Source organism: Vipera berus (assembly GCF_964194415.1).
Source record: "Vipera berus genome assembly, chromosome: 3".
Lineage (NCBI taxonomy): Eukaryota > Metazoa > Chordata > Lepidosauria > Squamata > Viperidae > Vipera > Vipera berus.
This window is the reverse complement of record NC_138204.1, coordinates 75,503,796-75,524,030: the sequence shown is the minus strand read 5'-3', so window position 1 is coordinate 75,524,030 and position 20,235 is coordinate 75,503,796. Positions and strand designations below refer to the sequence as shown.

At 38.5% G+C, this 20,235-nt stretch overlaps 1 protein-coding gene across 1 annotated transcript in view; it reads right to left on the bottom strand.

Moving 5' to 3' along the window:
- Window positions 1-5,684: 5,684 nt before the first annotated feature.
- Window positions 5,685-20,235, bottom strand: part of ST6GALNAC5 (ST6 N-acetylgalactosaminide alpha-2,6-sialyltransferase 5) — a gene marked incomplete at its 5' end in the record, with an annotated part of 94,272 nt that continues 79,721 nt past the window's right edge. Inside the window, 3 exons of the mRNA XM_081325495.1 lie at window positions 5,685-6,022; window positions 9,756-9,863; window positions 15,102-15,511. Of these exons, the coding sequence (XP_081181621.1) occupies window positions 5,791-6,022; window positions 9,756-9,863; window positions 15,102-15,511 (750 nt within the window). The 3' untranslated portion in view covers window positions 5,685-5,790. The remainder of the gene's footprint in view (window positions 6,023-9,755; window positions 9,864-15,101; window positions 15,512-20,235) is intronic.

Here is a 20,235-nt window from a genome sequence, read left to right as displayed (position 1 = left end):
GTCTTAGTTGAGTTTCTGGAAAGGATATCGTTTCCTATCTGATTGTTAACTGGGTTCAAATAAAAACATAAGACAAATGTAACTCAGCAAGTTTAAATATTATCGCCATCTTTTTTTACTTGTAGCATTAAGAGTTGCTCTCATAATTCCTTCACGATTGTAACAGGAGTTTTTAAGTTTGCAAGCTGTTTATAAACCTTGGAATCTAGATTCCCCTCCATTCCAACATAACCCTTGTCATATCTGATAATTTTTCTAAAACACAGCTTCTAACTTCCTTTCTCCCCCCCCCCCAATATATCATGAAAGGTGAAGATGTATACCCGAAGAACATTCATTTATGCAGAAATGAATTAAAATTGCAGCAGTTGTTTAATCTGAAATTTGGTGTGCAGTTACTTCTCATTTTCCATGATAATTTCAGCGGGATTATCTTAGTGTTTTTTTTAAGATTACACTTGCGCCATCAGTGGTAGTATCTAATCACCATGTCTTTTGTCAGCCTCTTTCCAATTGCTTCCAATTTTTGTCTCCAGTTGGGTGCATTTAAGCTTCATTATTAGCAGTTCCAGCAAGTTTTGCTTTACTTCTAGCTTTACTTCACTGAGTGATTTGTTGTTCCTGCACTCCAAGATACTATCAACAAATTTCTCCAGCAGAATTCTAAAGCACCCATTTTTCTTTGTTCAGCCTTTCTGATGGTCCAGCTTTCTCTGTGGCATATTTTTAACTGAGGAAAACCAGAGATTTGATGATGCATATCTTTGTTTTCTGTATTATTTGCCTACTCTTTGGCATTTTGTCCAAATTTACCACGGTCCTTTTCCAAGCAGCAGACATCTCTTTGTTTCATGACTAGAGTGAATTCTGAATTTTGAAAAATAAAAACTGTTACTACTTTAGCTTCACCCACTTGCATTGGGCTGTCATTGCCTCTTGACATAATGTATTTTGTTGTTTTCAAATGAACAACAGAAGCATTTTTTTTTCACTTGCAACAAGTTTGTATTACGTCTAGCATTATCACCAGCATATCTGACTGTATGGTTTACATAAAACTTAAATAAATAAGATGACAGTATACAGCTTTTGTCCTATTCCATTTCTAAATTATAACTATTTCATTGTGCCATATACCCCTGAAGGGTTATCCATATAATCTGGGCAGCAGTTTTAGGCATATTTACTATCCTCTTAATTTAATTCACATGGAAGAGATGCAAAGGTAAGTGCTTTTAAATACTAGGATTCAATTTTATCTATGTTGTGTGTATTGCATTATTGTTCAGATCATAATTTTCCTAGTTTTGCTTAAAGCTCTTAAGCAAAACTGAACACATGATTTCAGAGAGCCAATGATCAGCATTTTTATTATTTATTTTTGTACAAGCCCAAACACTTATTATGTTTATCATTATTCTGTTGTTTTGCATGTACACTGAGAGCTTCTGCACCGGAGACAAATTCCTTGTGTGTCTAATCATGGCATACTTTATTGGCCAAAAAAGTATTCTCTTCTCTTCTCTTCTTATTTCTATTCCATTCCATTCCTATTTCATTCCATTCTATTCTCCATATTCCAATCTGTTCTTTCTACTTGTTTTGCTTTACTCTGAATAAAAAGAATTGGCATTGTAGGAATGCATGCTTAGCACCACTGGTGCCTCCTATCCTCCCAATACAAATCTCTTATTTTTCTTGCAAGGATAAAAAACATAATAATCCTGCTTCCAATGTAAGTTGCCTTTTTTCCCTTTGAGCCATCAATATATGCTGTCCTAACATGCCATTTTTCAATTGCGTTAAGTCTGTTGCCTGATAAAGCAAGCTGTACTGAAAATCCTTATCACAGGATTCCCACATTAGTATTTGGGCCTTATACAAAAAAATAAATATGCCCTGACTCAGAAAGGGATCATATAAGACTAAAAGAGACTCCAAAGAGATGCAAATAAATAGAAGAAGTATGATTCATCTCCCTATTTTTGCAGCAGGATTGCATACAAGAATTTCCCTTTCAAGAGTCTAATTCTTCCGATCCTTTTGATCTGAAGGCTGAATATGAGATATTCTCCCATTTGCAACTCTCCACAACTCCGCGGCTCAGTGTGGTTATTACTTTTCAAAGAGGAGCTTTCTGGTGCAGTCACAGACAACAGCCATTATTTTAATATTGCTGAAAAATTGAACAGAACAGTGAATAACAATTGGAAATTATCAGGGACCATGTAACAGTCATGTTTTCTAGATACAGGTGAAACTCGAAAAATTAGAATATCGTGCAAAAGTTCATTTATTTCAGTAATGCAACTTAGAAGGGGAAACTAATATATGAGATAGACTCATTGCATGCAAAGCAAGATAGTTCAAGCCGTGATTTGTCATAATTGTGATGATTATGGCGTACAGCTCATGAAAACCCCAAATCCACAATCTCAGTAAATTAGAATATTGTGAAAAGGTGCAATATTCTAGGCTCAAAGTGTCCCAGTCTAATCAGCTAATTAAGCCATAACACCTGCAAAGGGTTCCTGAGCCTTTAAATGGTCTCAGTCTGGTTCAGTAGGAATCACAATCATGGGGAAGACTGCTGACCTGACAGTTGTGCAGAAAACCATCATTGACACCCTCCATAAGGAGGGAAAGCCTCAAAAGGTAATTGCAAAAGAGGTTGGATGTTCCCAAAGTGCTGTATCAAAGCACATTAATAGAAAGTTATGTGGAAGGGAAAAGTGTGGAAGAAAAAGGTGCACAAGCAGCAGGGATGACCGCAGCCTGGAGAGGATTGTCAGGAAAAGGCCATTCAAAAGTGTTGGGGACTTTCACAAGGAGTGGACTGAGGCTGGAGTCAGTGCATCAAGAGCCACCACACACAGACGGATCCTGGACATGGGCTTCAAATGTCGTATTTCTCTTGTCAAGCCGCTCCTGAACAACAAACAATGTCAGAAGCGTCTTACCTGGGCTAAAGAAAAACAGACCTGGTCTTTTGCTCAGTGGTCCAAAGTCGTCTTTTTTGATGAGAGCAACTTTTGCATCTCATTTGGAAACCAAGAACCCAAAGTCTGGAGGAAGAATGGAGAGGCACACACTGCAAGATGCTTGAAGTCCAGTGTGAAGTTTCCACAGTCTGTGTTGATTTGGGGAGCCATGTCATCTGCTGGTGTTGGTCCACTGTGCTTCATTAAGTCCAGGGTTAACGCAGCTGTCTACCAGGAGATTTTGGAGCACTTCATGCTTCCTTCCACAGATGAGCTTTATGGGGATGCTGACTTCATTTTCCAGCAGGACTTGGCACCTGCCCACACTGCCAAAAGCACCAAAACCTGGTTCAATGACTGTGGGATTACTGTGCTTGATTGGCCAGCAAACTCGCCTGACCTGAACTCCATAGAGAATCTATGGGGCATTGCCAAGAGAAAGATGAGAGACATGAGACCGAACAATGCAGAAGAGCTGTATTGAAGTATCCTGGTCTTCCATAACACCTCAGCAGTGCCACAGGCTGATAGCTTCCATGCCACGCTGCATTGAGGCAGTAATTGCTGCAAAAGGGGCCCAAACCAAGTACTGAGTACATATGCATGCTTATACTTTTCAGAGGTCTGATATTGTTCTATGTACACTCCTTGTTTTACTGATTGCATGTAATATTCTAATTTTCTGAGATTGTGGATTTGGGGTTTTCATGAGCTGTACGCCATAATCATCACAATTATGACAAATCACGGCTTAAACTATCTTGCTTTGCTGTAGGTCATACGCCAGGCCTTTTAAACTTTCAACAATACAATACTTTGTATCACTGCAGTCTGGATTTAATTAATTGTACATCAGATTTCATGAAATGTGTAAATTAAAGGGTGCAAGAAACCCTTTCAATGTGCAACCTATTTTCCCTTTAATGTATGACAATCTGGTGTTACCTATTCTTTGAGATATGCTATTGGTGCTTGGAAAGAACATGAGGTTGTGAGTAAAATTGTGCAGTTTCTTAATCAATTCATAATATTTTATTCAATAGTAAAGAACAGATGTACTCGTGAGAAATACTTCCACCATAATAAAAAGAAGGAAATGACTGAGTTGTTTTTCCTCACAACTCAATAATGTTTCGCTTGGGAATTTATTGTTTTTTCTATAGCTTGAAAACACAAGCACCACAACACATTTTTTATATAAATTCTCAAACTGATAAAACTCACACCCCTCCAAATCCCTCTTCCTGTATATTTGCCCCCCATGCATAACACCTTAAAATGAATCCAGCGTTTGATGACAACTCTTATCAAAACATGGAATAATTTTACTATGTGAAGTAATAGTGTACGGAAGTGTGCAAGTGGCCAATTAATTGTTGACAGCTTGAAGAAGTTACTTGACTTCAATGATCTGTCATGTGCAAGGTCAAATAACACTGAGTGAAATGCATTTTATTCACAAGCTAGGAAACAAATGAAGGAACATAACGAGTAAGGATCCATTTACGGAACCATTTAGGGCTATCCAAAATCATTTGCTAGATCTGTATCTAGCATCTTAAAGAAACCAGCATATTTTAACATTGTCAGGACTCATTGCACTTCAGAACAGAAGGTCCGTTTCCTACTCCATAAAACGTAACAGGATGTTCATATATGGTCACAACCTTCTTTCCAATTGGCCTGCGCTCGCTCCACATCCCTAAACCAATATATACAAATGACCGGGTTTTGCCATTTTCATCTGTCAGCCTTGGCTGGCTCCACTGCAATCCAATCCTCGCATTCTATGTCAGCCTCAAATAATTGCATTTAATCATGCCTCTTTATCTACATCTACTTGGAGATAACGTCCAGTGAAATGAATAGATTTCTATGTAAATACTCTTCATCCATCTAATCCAAAGATTTCTTAATATAGTTAGGAAGGATTTAAGTAGCTCGGAAGGTGTATGGGAGACCACATTGTAAAATGCCTGTGAGATTAAGATTTGCTCAAATTATTTTTGGATCAAATGGAATTAGGGCTGCCGGGTTATTTTTTTAGCCATACCAAAAGACAAAAAATAGTCAGCTAAGGAAAGTCTCCTTATAACTGACTCTTAATTGTACACCTAATGTCACATACTATAGCTGTAACCGTTACTCTCAGCTGGAGCTCCCCATCAAGATGTGCTTGCTCTCAAAATGGGTTGATGCTGGAACACTGCCTAGGAATACAAAATTAAAAAAAAAACCCACAGAACGTCCAGATCAAATGTTAATTACATGCCAAATAGAATTCTCCTATAGTTCAAAGAAAAAATATATAAACAAGAAGCTGGGCATTAAACCAGCAGCAATATAAATCCTCAGTTTTTGAGCGATTATGAAAGATAAATAACCGTATCATTGTGAAATAGAAAAATACTGGATTGCGTTAAAAACTTCCACTAACTGTTAAATGTCACTATGAAAACCCGGTGGCAATGTGCCTTAAAAACATAATGAATCACACATCTCCTGATTTATGCTCATTAATATCAAAGGTGTTGTCTTCTTTCCTTTTTAACAAATCACATTTACGTATGCAATAGATAGAAGTGAAAATATCTGCTTAATCAAATACTGAATACCAAGCACCTTTTTGGGGGGCGGGTGGTATTCTTTCATAACCACTTCCTGAATATTGTAGCAGGGTTTCTTTTTTAAAAATCCACAAAACCTGTTAACCTTTCTTCTTTCAGCTTGGCTTGCTGCAATATGATGTTCAATCCTCAGAAACCTGATACAGTCAGTGATTATGATTGCAGCCTTGTGCATTCATTCCTCAGAATACTAGTTTAATCTTTGCATGATTGACGGGGAGTGCTTCTGGTTTCCAGTCTGGCTGAAAAAAGTGAATATTGAAAGTCCGGGCCCAATTCTCAAAGACTCGTTTCTCTGTGATAAAGCGATGATGACTTCCCTTCCTTCCCCGCTCATGTGAAATGTACATTGTACATTCATCGGGTCCCATTGGTTCATAATAATGATAAGGTACTGAAGGATGATTAGAATCCCTGTAGAAAAAAAGAGCAAATAGTTGGATATGACTGAAAAATAAGACTGTCTTCAATAAGTCAAATAATAAGTCATTCAAAAAGTCCCTTTTCCCCATCCACCTCATCACCCACAAGGCCAATACTGTAAACATTTAAATATTTTATCTGAACTAATTAAACTATAACCACTCCAGAACCAAATGGCTGACTACACTGAAGTGTGCTATGTATATAAACTGCATATATACGAGGAGGGAAAACTTGAGCTACATTCAGGGAGATGAGCAGTGTGGGAGGTGGCGATCCAGCCGACACAACAACCAGGACAGAAGCATGTTTAGAACCATCAATGTGGTTCTAATGTTGTGTGGTTTTGTTTTAAACTGCTGCTAGGATCCTAGGTGATTTGCAAGGACAATAATTTTATTTAACAACCACAAGAGATTGCAAGGTTGGTAAACTTATAACCCCGGCCACATAGATTATTCTCCAGGATATGAATTATATACTGTATATAGAAACTTCATCCTCAACACTATTTTTAGTAAGGAATTTTTTTTAATTAATTGTAACATCTCAGATGGGATCTACATGTAAATTCCCCCAAACTGAAAATCCTTAGTGCCCTCCATGATCACTATTCTTATTTCTTCTCTCTAAATCTGCACCTTTGATACAGTGGTCCCTTTTACTAAAATGAGTCCAATTTAATAAAAGGCAAAGCAAAAATCAATCTGGCAGTTATAAAAAGCTGATGAAGGATCTTAGTTTAAGAGTAATTGTGCCTGTATCTCATAGCATACGGCAGTCACACAGAAACTAAAGCATACAAACTTAAATGCACAATCCTTTTAATTCTGCAGATATCATTTAAGCATCTCTGACAGGAAGGGATGCAGTTTCCCTGGAGCACTTCCTCTAGATTTTATAATGTCTGAGAAACACCTTAATGTTATAAGCTTCATATAACTAGTTGTAATGCTATCACATACCTATAAATATGAAGGAGACGTTCTCAATTTTTAGATAAGGGGTATCCAACCTTGGCAACTTTAAGACCTGTGGACTTCAATCCCCCAACTGGGGAATTGAAGTCCACAGGTCTTAAAGTTGCCAAGGTTGGATACCCCTGCCTTAGATGGATGACTTACAGTGGTAGTGGCTTCTGGCATAATTAACAAACCAAACCTACATGCCGTGACATCTTCTAAATATTACAAGAAGAAATGTCACAGCTACATGCTTTTTTTGCTCACACATTAATGCTGATAATATCTGTTATAAAGCACAATGTGATAATTCATCATGGTTTCCCTTTCCCCATTAATAACAGTTTTTCCATGGTGGAAAACAATGCAAGTGGCATCAAGATCACATTATGAATTTTCCACTGAAGTAGACATGCAAAGGAAGAAAAGATAGTACTGTGTGAACCGATAAGCCTTGTAATGTCTGAGTGTGGTGACTGGTAGAAAGAAACAGACATTTCTCCTTCATACCTAGATTATCCATTCTTTGAGTAAAAAAATGTACAGCTATTCCCCTTCAAGGTACCCAAATGCTAAACAGAAACAATATTCAGCTAGGAAAATGCTGTAATCAATACAGCTCTTATTAACCCAAAGCAACCCACCCTTGTTCAAGTTCAAGAGGATGAGAACATCTACACTGGTATCTTGTGTCTTTGGGGCCAGATGTTAATTCCAATCCTAAGCATCATCAAAGAGAATTGGGATACGTTTATAAGTTTTATCCTTCTGGTTAGAATAGGTAAAAGAGTCCCTGTGGGATTTGACTCTGCTCATTGTTGCTGATTGTAGATGGCAGTGCTCATCTTTGTTTCAAGGCCAATGAGCCAAGTTCTGTCCGAACACATTCCCATGGTCATGTGGCCAGCATGATGTCATGGAGCACAGTTGCCTTCCCACCGAAGTGGTACCTATTTATCTACTTGCATTTGCATGCTTTCAAACTGCTAGGTTGGCAAGAGTTGAGGCAGGAATGCACCCCGTCATGTGGCGCTCGGGTCTCAAACCTGGGCTGCCAGCTTTCCAGTCAACAAGCCCAGCATCTTAACCACTGAACCACCATGCTGCCCTCTGGTTTGAATAACCCAGACTAAAATTGTATGCTTAAATCCCCACTCAGCCATTATATTTTTATGCTAGCAGAATGAACTTTTTGAGAATGCTGAAAGGTTTCATCATCCTTGTTTATTATTAATACTAAAGCTACTGCTAGTCTATAAAGGCGTTTATTTTATTACTTTATGAAATATCATAGACATTAATTAGTACTTTTGTCAGAATTAACATGCTTCTCAATATAATAGTAGGAATGCATTTACAGATGTAACTACTGTACGTAAAAACATTAGTTTTCTGAAATGGCACTGTGCAATCGTCTGTATTCCATATATACTACAATATTTGTTTTGGGTAAAATGAAAAGTTATTCAAATGCTCTATCATGCTTCTACTTAATGGCAAATCAGCCCACTGAGAAGAACTTTAAGCTCAACGTTTAATGCTGTTAGTATAAGCATAAACAGTCTATAGGCATTTTCAACAAAGAAGCAGGCAAAGAGATGGAATGATAACATAAATCCATTCCTCTCATATTATATCTTGACAATCAGGGGACATTAGGATAGGATTTGGATATTACTACATACTGCTACACTGCAGTGCAGCCCAACTGTTTTCTTGTCTGAGCTGTCAGAAATGGCATTAATTTTAACTTTTGTGTCAAATTCATTTAAAAAGAATCTCATAGTATAATAGCTACTGCAGGTTTTGCTAGTCAGAATAGAAATTAATCTCTGGGAAGAGGAATCCAAAACAGCTCTATTGTTCCACTAATGTGTGTTAAAATACACAGACTGGATTCTCTCCAAGTCATGGTTCCTCTTAAAATGTTCTACTTTCAAAAACCAGATAACACTGCAAGATTCCTGATGTATGGACTTCATCTATTAAAAATTGGTAATCTTTCAAAGACATGGTTGATCTGTGGAAAGAAGAAATGACCAAAGCAGTTGTCATGCTTGTCCCTAGGAGCTGAAAATTTTTCAGACAACCATCTGAAGCACACCTCCAAATCAACCATGAACCTTGAAAAAGAAAGATGAAGGTTTTTCAAACGGATTGAATAAATGTGAAGAGATCTCAAACATGCAGTGCAAACAAGAAGACCCAATAATATTTCTGTGCCAAAAGAACTGGGGGGGGGAAAGCAAGAATAGACAGATTCTTAAGAAAGGTTGTGAGCTGTTATTTATCATGAAGGATGCACATTAAATTATGATGGCAAACGGGGCTAGAATTTCCATAGCTAAGTGATGTGGCCTTAAGCCATACCCACATATACACAGATCATAGATAATAAATGCAACAAGCCATTAATGGCATGTGTTTGTACGTATGGTCATACAATATTGATTTTCAAGTTTTTCAAATGGTTTTTCTCCAGAAATTAATTTCATGTATTCTATAGCATTATGTTTATCTAATAAATATTGAAAAGACTAAGGGAAACTAACAAGATGAGTAACTCCTCACAGTACAAATATATTAAATATAATTAAATGCTGTTTGTTGTTTTTAAAACTCAATCACAGCACATGCTAATTAGGAGTTCCAGGAACATCCTACATCTGTGTTTTGTGTAGTATAAAGACATTTATGTGTAAATAGATAATCCATAAGACTGAATTTTGCAACCTAATAAAAAATGCAGATGAATCAGTTACCTGCAGAAATCTGGTGGCACCATTCCATAGACGTCTATTTTGTCACACAGCTCTAATGCAATACTCATTGTAAACCATCCAGTGCTTAACCAAGTGTTGGATATCTTCCTGAAAACAGAAACAATTAAGTTCCCTAGGTGACAAATAACACTTGAGATAACTTCAAGTTAGGATTTTTTTTAAAAATTACCTATTAAAATTCATAGAAAAGTTGTACACATGGGCAGTCAACATTCAAAGTACTCCTATACCATGTAATAGGTTTAACTATATCCATCTGGTTGTGAACAAATGTATTTAGTAATTGCATTTCTCATTCTAACATTGCAGATATTAGTGGTATTATGTAGCTGGGGAGTTACCTGAGTAAGATTTGAGTGTAAACTGTGGGTTTGCATTAGTCCTACTAATTAAATGGGGAAGAAAGAAAACTCTATCTGGTTAACTTAAGAATTAGCAGGCGAATACACATTTTATGTCACCGCAAAATAAGTCTGTATTTTTGAATTGTCATGTCGGGAAACCTTCAGAATTTTTTAAATGGTTGTTTTTCATTTCAACTTGGCTCCTGGTGGTTTACATACAATCAGTGGCGTAGCATGGGCGGTGCAGGGGGGGCTGGCCGCACCGGGCGCAACATCTGGGGGGGGCGTGCTCCGATCCGAGCCGCCGGGTCGCCGCCCACTGTGGAGGGGGTGTGTGTGCAAATTACTTGCCTTGCCCCGGGTGCTGACAACCCACGCTACGCCACTGCATACAATGTAAACATCCAGGCAGTTTATTTGGCACAAGTGCTGCCTTTCAGATAGCTTTTCCCACAGGCTCTGGGGCCAGAATATTGATGGAGCTTGTATGGGGTGGTTGGTGGATAAATGTGACTTTCATTGAGGCATTATCTATTGTTTTAAATATTCTTTATTTTACTATACTGTATTTTTATTCTGTTTACCACCCAGAGTTCTTTTTGACAAATGAATTATACTTGTTTTAATAAATGAATAATAATATGTCATCTCATATATGATTGAGTGTCCAGGATCCACTGATAATTAATTCTGTTTTTGTGGTTGTTGTTCTTTGCAGATAATTTTTTCGTAGCAGAAATCCAGTCCTCTGTAGCTCCTGTTTTCCTGAAGCTGGTATGGAATTCCCCAGGCATCAGTTTTAAAGCAAACAAGCCAAGTAAAACAGTGCTGTCATCACACATTACAGTTAAAAACGCCTAAATATACACCCGAAGGCTTACCCAGAAAACAGAATGCTTATAAAGTACTTATGTTTTTCACATTATGTAAGTACTTCCCTGGATCTCTTAAGTAATCAGAACTTTGTATTTCAGCTTATTACTGAGTGATATACTTTGTATTTTAATATCTCAACCTAACCTCTGGGTTATCCCCCTAGTTATCCTCCTTTTATATATTTGGGATAAGATTGTTTCTACACAGACATTAGCATGTCTGCGGCTGTCAGAAATATTTGGTAAACAGAGAATACACATAGCCGTGGAATGCCCTGTCTGTTTGTCTAACATCTAAGACAAAACTGGTAAGAACTGGACTACTGGTTTCATACAGCTTCGGCAGCTTGCTGGTCAATATGACACATTCTGTGGATAGCTGACAGAAGAAAGCAATCATTAAGCATCTATTTTAATAAAGGAGGGTAGACTGGGAAGGGGACTGATGGCTTTATATCTGCTAATTAGAAGATCGAGTATAAAAAGATTTTGTTCACACTTCTTGCTCTGAAAGCCTTGATTCATGGCCCCTTTGAGACGATCATTCCATAAGCCTGGTTAATAACTGGTCTTAAGGAACTGTCCTCCTTTTCTATAATGAGGTAATGTCTGGTTTAATACAAACCACGATCTTTGCACCAAAATCTGAGTGGAAGGAGGAAGAAGAGACAGAAAGACATTTGGTACTGAGCAATTTGTTTCCAAGATTAATAAAACATGGCATAATCAAGAGGACTGGCTAATGAAGATTTTAGCCACATGACCACGGAGACGTCCTCGGACAAGCACTGGCTCTTCGGCTTTGAAACGGAGATGAGCACCGTCCCCTAGAGTCGGAAATGACTAGCACGCATGTGCGGGGGAACCTTTACCTTTACCTTTACTGAAGATTTTAGCCACTGAGAGGCTTTGAGGATTTTTTTAAAAAAAATCTATGGATTTTAAAAACGTGAGAAGGCTTTAAATGAAAGAGTTTTCCAAAGAATGTAACATGATATGATGCAAAATACTTCTAGTGAGGATAATAGTACACTGAAATGAAAAAAAGTATTTGTACTGAATTTATTCTTCTCTGAGTTCTTAATGTATACATAAATATGTGTGTGATACTTATTCTCTCATCATCTTTTCACTGTGCAAAAAAACATTTAATGAGTACATAAGTAATAAAAATAAATCCATTCTTTGTTGTTGGGAAGAAATTCATTTCTAATGTTGTTTGCAGCCATACAGAGGACCACTTATTAAACAAAGTGATCCAGAGATCTGTTTGTGAGCTATAAATGGGCTCGTAAAGGGAGTTAAGTGTCATCATAACTTCCCTTTTTTCAGTTGGAAGTATAAGATGAGTACTTCAGAGGTATCTAATATATGAAAAGGAAAGCTTTATTGCTAAAATGTTCCAAGAATGCAATAAGCAGATTTTATAATTCACCAAATGACAGCATTGACTCAATAAAGAAAAACCTACAAATTGTACTTTTTAAAAAACAGTGAATTATTTTATTGAGGTATATTATCTAAAATAAGATTTAAATTCACCATCTACCTTCACATTGTGCTATTCTAGAATTCTAATTATCAACTGAATTCACTACATATTTATTTAGGTATTTAAAGCTAAGGCAGAAATATGTTATTTGACTGCATCATTGTCTATATTGCAAAAATAATTATTTGACACACAAAAATATTATAGGTTAATAAGTAGGAAAAAATACTGTAAAGTCTATAAAATCAGGTGTCTTCTGGCACCTTTTCCAAATATAGCTAGTCCTCAACTTACAACTGTTCATTTAGTGACCATTCAAAGTTACAACAGCACCGAAAAAAGTGACTTATGACCATTTTTCACACTTACGACTTTGGTAGCAGCCCCATGATCATGTGATCAAAATTCAGATGCTTGGCAACTGATTCATATTTATGACCGTTCATGTGATCACCTTTCGCAACCTTCTGATAAGCAAAATCAATGAGGAAGCCAAATTCACTTAAAAACCTTGTTACTAATTTATCAACTGCAATGATTTGCTTAACAAGTGTGGCAAGAAAGGTCGTAAAAATACTGTAGTTGTATGTCGAGGACTACCTGTAATGCATTTTATTAAAAGGCTATCTGCAGCTTACTCCATCAGATGCATAGAGTCACTAGAGCGATGCAGGATTTAAAACGGGGAGAAAGTGAGGAAGACAGTTTGGTTATGCTGCTGCAGGCTACATGAGAGACAGATGGCAAGTACTTGATCAATTATCAACTGTAATGTGTTTTATTGAGACCTTCCAAGATTGTCTGGAACCTTTTGACGTATATTGACGTGTGTTGATAACTTATCATTTAATGGTGGAAATAAAGTCCAATCTGTATACAAGTGTGGGCCTTCTGCCCAGTGTCTTTAGTTTTTAAGAAAGATCACAGAAAGAGAACTTAACTTTACAAGGTATCACCTAAGCTCATAGATCATACACATTATTAATAAGTTACAACCCCCCCAGTTCTGCTGTGCTGTTTTAGAGTGTTATGGGGCTGGTCCTGAGAAAGATGAGTGAAGAGTGTCAAGAGTGTATGCCAACAATGTATATTCCCAGCAGGGTCACCAAAGATGTGAAGGTCATCCCAGTTGCCCAGCTAAAGCAGGCAGGCATCCACACCGGGCAACAGCAACACAGGAAAATACTGGATGGAGAGGATCACTGTAATGATAATGCCAAAGACATCATCTCATACTCACTTGAGCATTTTGCCAAGAACGTCAGAAAAATAGAAAAATATAAAATGACAAATGATTGGCCCCCTCAGTTTGGATGGCAGTCAAAAGCTTCTGAAGATGAACTAGGGAGCTTTCAGAATAGTAATTGTGTATATGATTTGGCTAAATTAAAACCTTTAGGATATCCAGTTGCTGCCATCATACAGGAAAGGAAAACTCAAAAGACAGAATTATGATAGGAACATGAAATGTAAGAAGCACTAATATGGAAACGCACATCATAATGAAAGATGAATTGTCTACATGTTGACATCTTTGGCATCAGGGAATTAAGATGGACTAGAATTGGTCTGGAATTGGACATTTTTGGTGAAAAGATCACAGTCATATTCAAGACAGGAAAAAAAAGAAGGAATAACATTACCTTCATAATTAGGAATGGTATATCAAGAATAGTATTTGCTTAAGTGCATCAATGATGGGATATCTGTTAGATATTGTGGACAATGTATAATTATGACAACCATCCAAATTTTGCTCAAACACCCATGCAGAAGATAAGTTTGACAAGTTTTATAATGAACTTCAATTTGAACAAGATGTGGTTTGGAGACTGGAATGCCAACGCTGGAAATATTAGGAAGGAATTAAGTATGAGAGTTGTTTACTAGTTTTTGCTAGTCAAAGGACTGACATGCTAACACAATTAGTGTAAAAACTGACTCGTTGATGGAAGATTAAGACTATTAGAAGTAAAAGGAAGTAATATAATGTTGGTTTATTTGATCAAGATTTAAATAAGGTATGTTGTTATTTCTGATAATTGTTACTGGACTTTCTGATGACACCAGAATTGAAGTGATGATGCTTTATGGATTTGCCTATAGATAATAGATGGGATATGGGGTGAAAGATCATTGTTTGTAAACTAAGAGAGGGTGAACAGTTACAAAAATTATTTAGACTTGTGATGAAGGTTGGAAGTTACTTTTTTAATCTATTTTTTGCTTTTTAACTACTATATTCTTACCTTTCTATTTTCTTTTTTGTTTGCACCTTTTACTCTTTCTTTTTACCTTTCTTTTAGTTTAATTACTTTATTATTTTAATTGAAAGTCTTTAATTAAAATAGTTATATTTTTAAAAAGGAACCAGTCAAATTACATATCAATACCAACAAAAGGAGACTTAGCAGCCTTTAATATAATGTGTTAGTTGGGAAAAGTGCTACCAGATTTCTCTCTCTCTCTCTTTTTTTTTGCCACCATAGACCAACATGGTTCTCCTCCTGCACTCTGCAAAGTGATTCAAACTGAGAGGATATGGTTCAAATAATTATTCTACCAATTACAGGAGTACTTTCATTATCTATTCTTGTACAATTGTTTTTCATACCTGTCTTTCCCAGTTTCCTGTTTGAAGAGGTCATCAAAATGAAGCATTTTCTGTCGAGATATCATATATACTTTTAACTGAGGTAGTATTTGATTCATCAGTTGTAGATTATTATAAATTAATCCTTTTCCATCTCTTCTCATGTATGTACTTGGACCCCAGAAGATAAATACTGTCCCATGACTCATATTTAACAGTTCATTGCGATTTCGCAAAATTCTCTGGATACTGGAATGAGCTATAACTCGCAAGGTTGTCTTGTTTCCAACATCTTTTCCAAATCCCCGAGTAGGTGCATCATTCATTCGTATTACACACTCTGTCTGATCGATCTTCTTCCCTTGATGGCTTCGCAAAAGGTGTCCAGAGCTTGTGACTAGAGCACAGCTTCTGCAATGCATTTTCAAAGGCTGTAGAGAAATAAATGTCTCAGTATACATCCAAATATATATCTAAATATGTATTCAAATTCTCCAGAATTGGGGAGAAAATACTCCCAGGATACCTGGTAAAAAAAGAACCAACTAAATCCAAGTGACGGGCTTCCAATGTCATTAGGAAAGGTTAATTCACCTCACCTATCTCTTCATCACAGTATCTCAGAAATCTATCAAGCCTGGCAAATTATTGCCAATTTGCAGATACATATTTTTCTTTAGCTTGGGAAATATAAGAGAGCAGTTCCTGCTTTTCATGACTAAGGGATTTGAACTCAAGACACCACCGCCCCCAGTTCCTAGCCTGGTGCCTACAAATTGGCTACAATAAATTGGCTACAATACAGGTCAAAAGTTTTTAAAACGGTGAAACATGGCAATCTGATCCAGATTCCCTACGTATAAAGTCACTTAACTATTGTGATTAGACAGTGAATTTCAGCAAGGTTGTTTATTTTTGCTTTTAAATAAAACTTGGTATCTGCAAAAATAATCTGTGGAGTGCTGTTATTTTCTTTCTCAATGAATTTATTCTATTCTATTTCACTTTCTTTTCCCTGGAGAACCAGCTCAAAAAAAATAGCAAGGAGAGAGGAAGGGGGGGAAATTACATAATTTCAGGAGATTTTCAGGACAGTTGAAGATCTGTTTCTCAGCCACACTCACATTCCCTGCACAGAAAAGAAGGAGAGAGGCAGGCAGTGGAAACTGCTTGGAATAAAGTTGTTAGATAAGCTATCACAGGGGAATGAAAGAGAAGTGCTGGTGAGGAGACAAGAAAGGAGACAAACTGGGTGGCTGGATGATGAAGCTTAGAGGCATGAGACAGTGAGAATAGATTTACTGGATTTCATAATATAAAAGTATGACTGCATATGTTTTAAAAATGTATATTTTGAATGGGTGTCTGTAAAATTAGAAAATGGTTAGGGATGATGATGATCCAGAAGAAGGGAAACATTAGGAAACTGCATAAACCCATAAGGCAGATTTTGTTGGCTTCATTTGGCAATGTAACAGAATAACAGAGTTGAAAGGGACCTTGGAGGTCTTCTAGTCCAGAGGTCCCCAATCTTTTGGGCACCAGGGACCAGTTCCATGGAGAAAGGTTTTTCCACAGAGAGGGTGCGTGGTTTTGTGTGCTATCTGCATCTCGTGGACGGGGCTTTGTTTGTGTGGCCCAGTTGCTGGCATGCCATGGCCTGGTACAGGTCCACAGACCGGGGGTTGGGGACCCCTGTTCTAGTCCAACCCCCTGCTCAGGCAGGAAACCCTATACCATTTCAGACAAGCGATTGTCCAATCTTTTTTTAAAAACTTCCAGTGTTGGAGGACTCACAACTTCTGGTGGCAGGTTGTTCCACTGAACTGTCAAGAAATTTCTCCCTAATTCTAGGTTGATTCTCTCCTTGATTAGTATCAGCATCCCCATGATCATGTGATAAAAATTCAGATGCTTGGCAACTGATTCATATTTATGACGGTTGCAGTGTCCTAGAGCCATGTGCCCTTTTGCGACCTTCTGACAAGCAAAGTCAATGGGGAAGCTAGATTCCCTTAACATCCATGTTATAACTTTACAATTGCAGTGATTCACAATTGTGACAAGAAAGGTCGTAAAATGGAGCAAAATTCACTTAACAAATGTCTCGCTTAGCAACATAAATTTTGGGCTGAATTGTGGTCATGAGTCAAAGACTACCTGTATTTATAGAACATTTCAGAAAAAAATGCTTAGATATGATTTGGAAATTGGTTTGCTTTTCTTTGCTTTGAAATGGGTGTTTTGTTGAAATAAAAGATATTTTGAATAATTTGCCTTTCTAAAAAGTGTTGCCTTGTTGTGATAATACATTCTGTGACCATTTACAGCTAATACTAGTAGCTTTGTGACACTACTTTTACTTGTTTGTTTGTATACTTAAGTCTTCAAGCAAAACAATTCCCTGAATGATCTTCTACTAATATTAAGACAATAGTTGTTACCAGATTTACAAACTTTTCCAACATTAAAAGCTCAAGAGCCCCAAAACACTGGAGACTCATAGTTTAGAAGCATGAAGGGTTGAATGAAAAGGAAGCATTGCATTAAAAAAAGATCAATGACAAAAGCATCTTCATTTTTCAGCAAGTCTTTAAAGGAACCAATGTGTTGCCCTCACTGGTTTAGCTTCCTTTGCTCTCAGCGGAGCTGTCATGTAGACCTAGATTAACCGGAATCAATTCTGATATTACCTTTTTTAAAAACTCCAAGATCCAACAGACCAAAAGTTTGTGTTTGTACAAAAGAAACATGCTAAGAATTTTAAAACAGTACTTCTCAGTACGTGCTCAGCATTTATAGTATCAGAATTGAACTGAGTAGTTTTTATGCTTATAACTGCATTTAGGATGGTAGGTGGATGATATATGAAGATAAATGTGTGTGTGTGTGTGTGTGTGTGTGCGTGTGAGAGACACAGACAGACAGACAGACAGAGACAGATAAGACAGAACATGATAGATAGATAGATAGATAGATAGATAGATAGATAGATAGATAGATAGATGATAGATAATTAGATAGATGATTAGAGATGATTAGATGGATAGACAGAAAGACAGATAGATGATATAGAATAGATAGATGATAGACAATATAAATATAGATAGATGATATAGATAGATAAAGAGATAAATTCAAATGTTTATACATATATAAACATTTATACATGTTTATGGATGGAATATAAACACATGGAATACTGCATCCAGTTTTGGTCACCACAATGTAAAAAAGATGTTGAGACTCTGGAAAGAGTACAGAGAAGAGCAACAAAAATGATTAGAGGTCTGGAGGCTAAAACATATAAGGAACGGGTGCTGGAATTGGGTATGTTTAGTTTAATGAAGAGAAGGAGGAGGGGCGACATGATAGCAGCGTTCCAATATCTCAGGGGCTTCCACAAAGAAGAGGGAGTCAAGTTATTCTCCAAAGCGCCCGAAGGCAGGACAAGAAGCAACAGATGGAAACTAATCAAGGAGAGAAACAACCTAGAACTAAGGAGAAACTTCCTGACAGAACAATTAACCAGTGGAACAACCTGCCTCCAGAAGCTGTGAATGCTCCAACACTGGAAGTTTTTAAGAAGAGACTGGACAGCCATTTGTCTGAAATGGTATAGGGCAGGGGTGTCAAACTCAATTTCATTGAGGGCCACATCAGCATTGCGGTTGCCCTTGGGGGGCCGGGTGGGTGTGGCCAGAGTGGGCACGGCCTACTGGGTGGGCATGGCTGGAGTGGGTGTGGCCTACTGGGTGGGCATGGCCAGCTCTACATCGTTCGTGTCAAGGGTGCCTGTGGGGGCCTGGGCAGGAGTGGGACAGATCTGAGGGTCTCTGGCAGAAGGAGATAGGACCGGGGCAAGTGCCAAGGCATGATCCACTGGAGGAGCCTCACTGTTCCTCTCAGGCCATGGTGGTGTGGGGGCTGGATGGTGGCATGGAGGTCAAATGCCCAGCCCAGCCCTCAAGCACCCGCAGCACTAAGCCCAGCCCCACTTTCCCAAGAGGGGTGCCCAGCTGCACTTACCTCCTCCTCAAGGCTGTTGCTGCTGTGCTTGCTCTCCTTAGCCAGGTTGCTCATGATGGGTACGAGGGCAAAGTCAAGAGGGAAGCCCACTCCGTCTCCATGTGAGGAGACCTGGCTTTGTATCCAAAGCTTCCTTAGCAATAGGATGGGAGACACCCCAAGATAGGCCAACAGGAGGGGGCAAGGGGATGGTGAAAGGGCAGCAGGGAAGGTCTAAGGCAGGACTTCCCTCAGACCCTCCCTCTCCTTCCTTCCTTCCTTCCTTCCTTCCTTCCTTCATTCATTCATTCCTTCCTTCCTAGAGTGGTGGGAAAATATTTGAGATGAGGGAGGGAGAAAAACAGGCAAGAAACGCAGCTGGGGAAGTGGCATCCTTCCTGAGGAATGAAGAAATGCACCATCACCTGGAAGTCGCCAGCACATGGCCCTCGCCTAATTCACATATCCGGCTTGGTGGGCTCTTGGGGAGGGGATGCCATGAACAGCATGAGAGTCGATGTTACCTGCGCAATGCTGCCCAGCCCCCAGCCTGCCCAATTTTGGCAGGCAGCGGGGTGCTCTCCACACAGTCCCAAGAGGTTGAGCCGGGTGGCATGAATTTGAAGAGAAGCGCAACGCTGCCCAGGCCCTAGCCTACCCGAAGTAGGCAGGGCCATGTGCTGGCCACTTCTAGGTGATGGTGCATTTCTTCATTCCTCACAAAGGGTGATACCTGCCCAGGGGGCAGTGCTGATGTGGCAGGGGCTGGTCCCTCGCTGTTTCCAGATGGCCTTGTGGAGCTAAGAATGAATGTATTTCAGCATAGATGGCCACCACAAAATTGTACATTGGCCCCTGGCTGGCCTGGGCCGGGGCCAAGGCAGCGGGGGCCATTCCCTCACTGTTTCCAGGATGGGTTTGCGGGCCACATGAAACCACTTTGCGGGCTGGATCCGGCCCCCGGGCCTTGTGTTTGACATGTCTGGTATAGGGTTTCCTGCCTGAGCAGGGGGTTGGACTAGATGACCTCCAAGGTCCCTTCCAACTTTACTATTCTGATTATGAATATAAAGACATGGAATATTTTCTTTCAATATTACATGAATTCCCAGAATGTTAACTCTGTTTAATATATCTCCCATCCCAA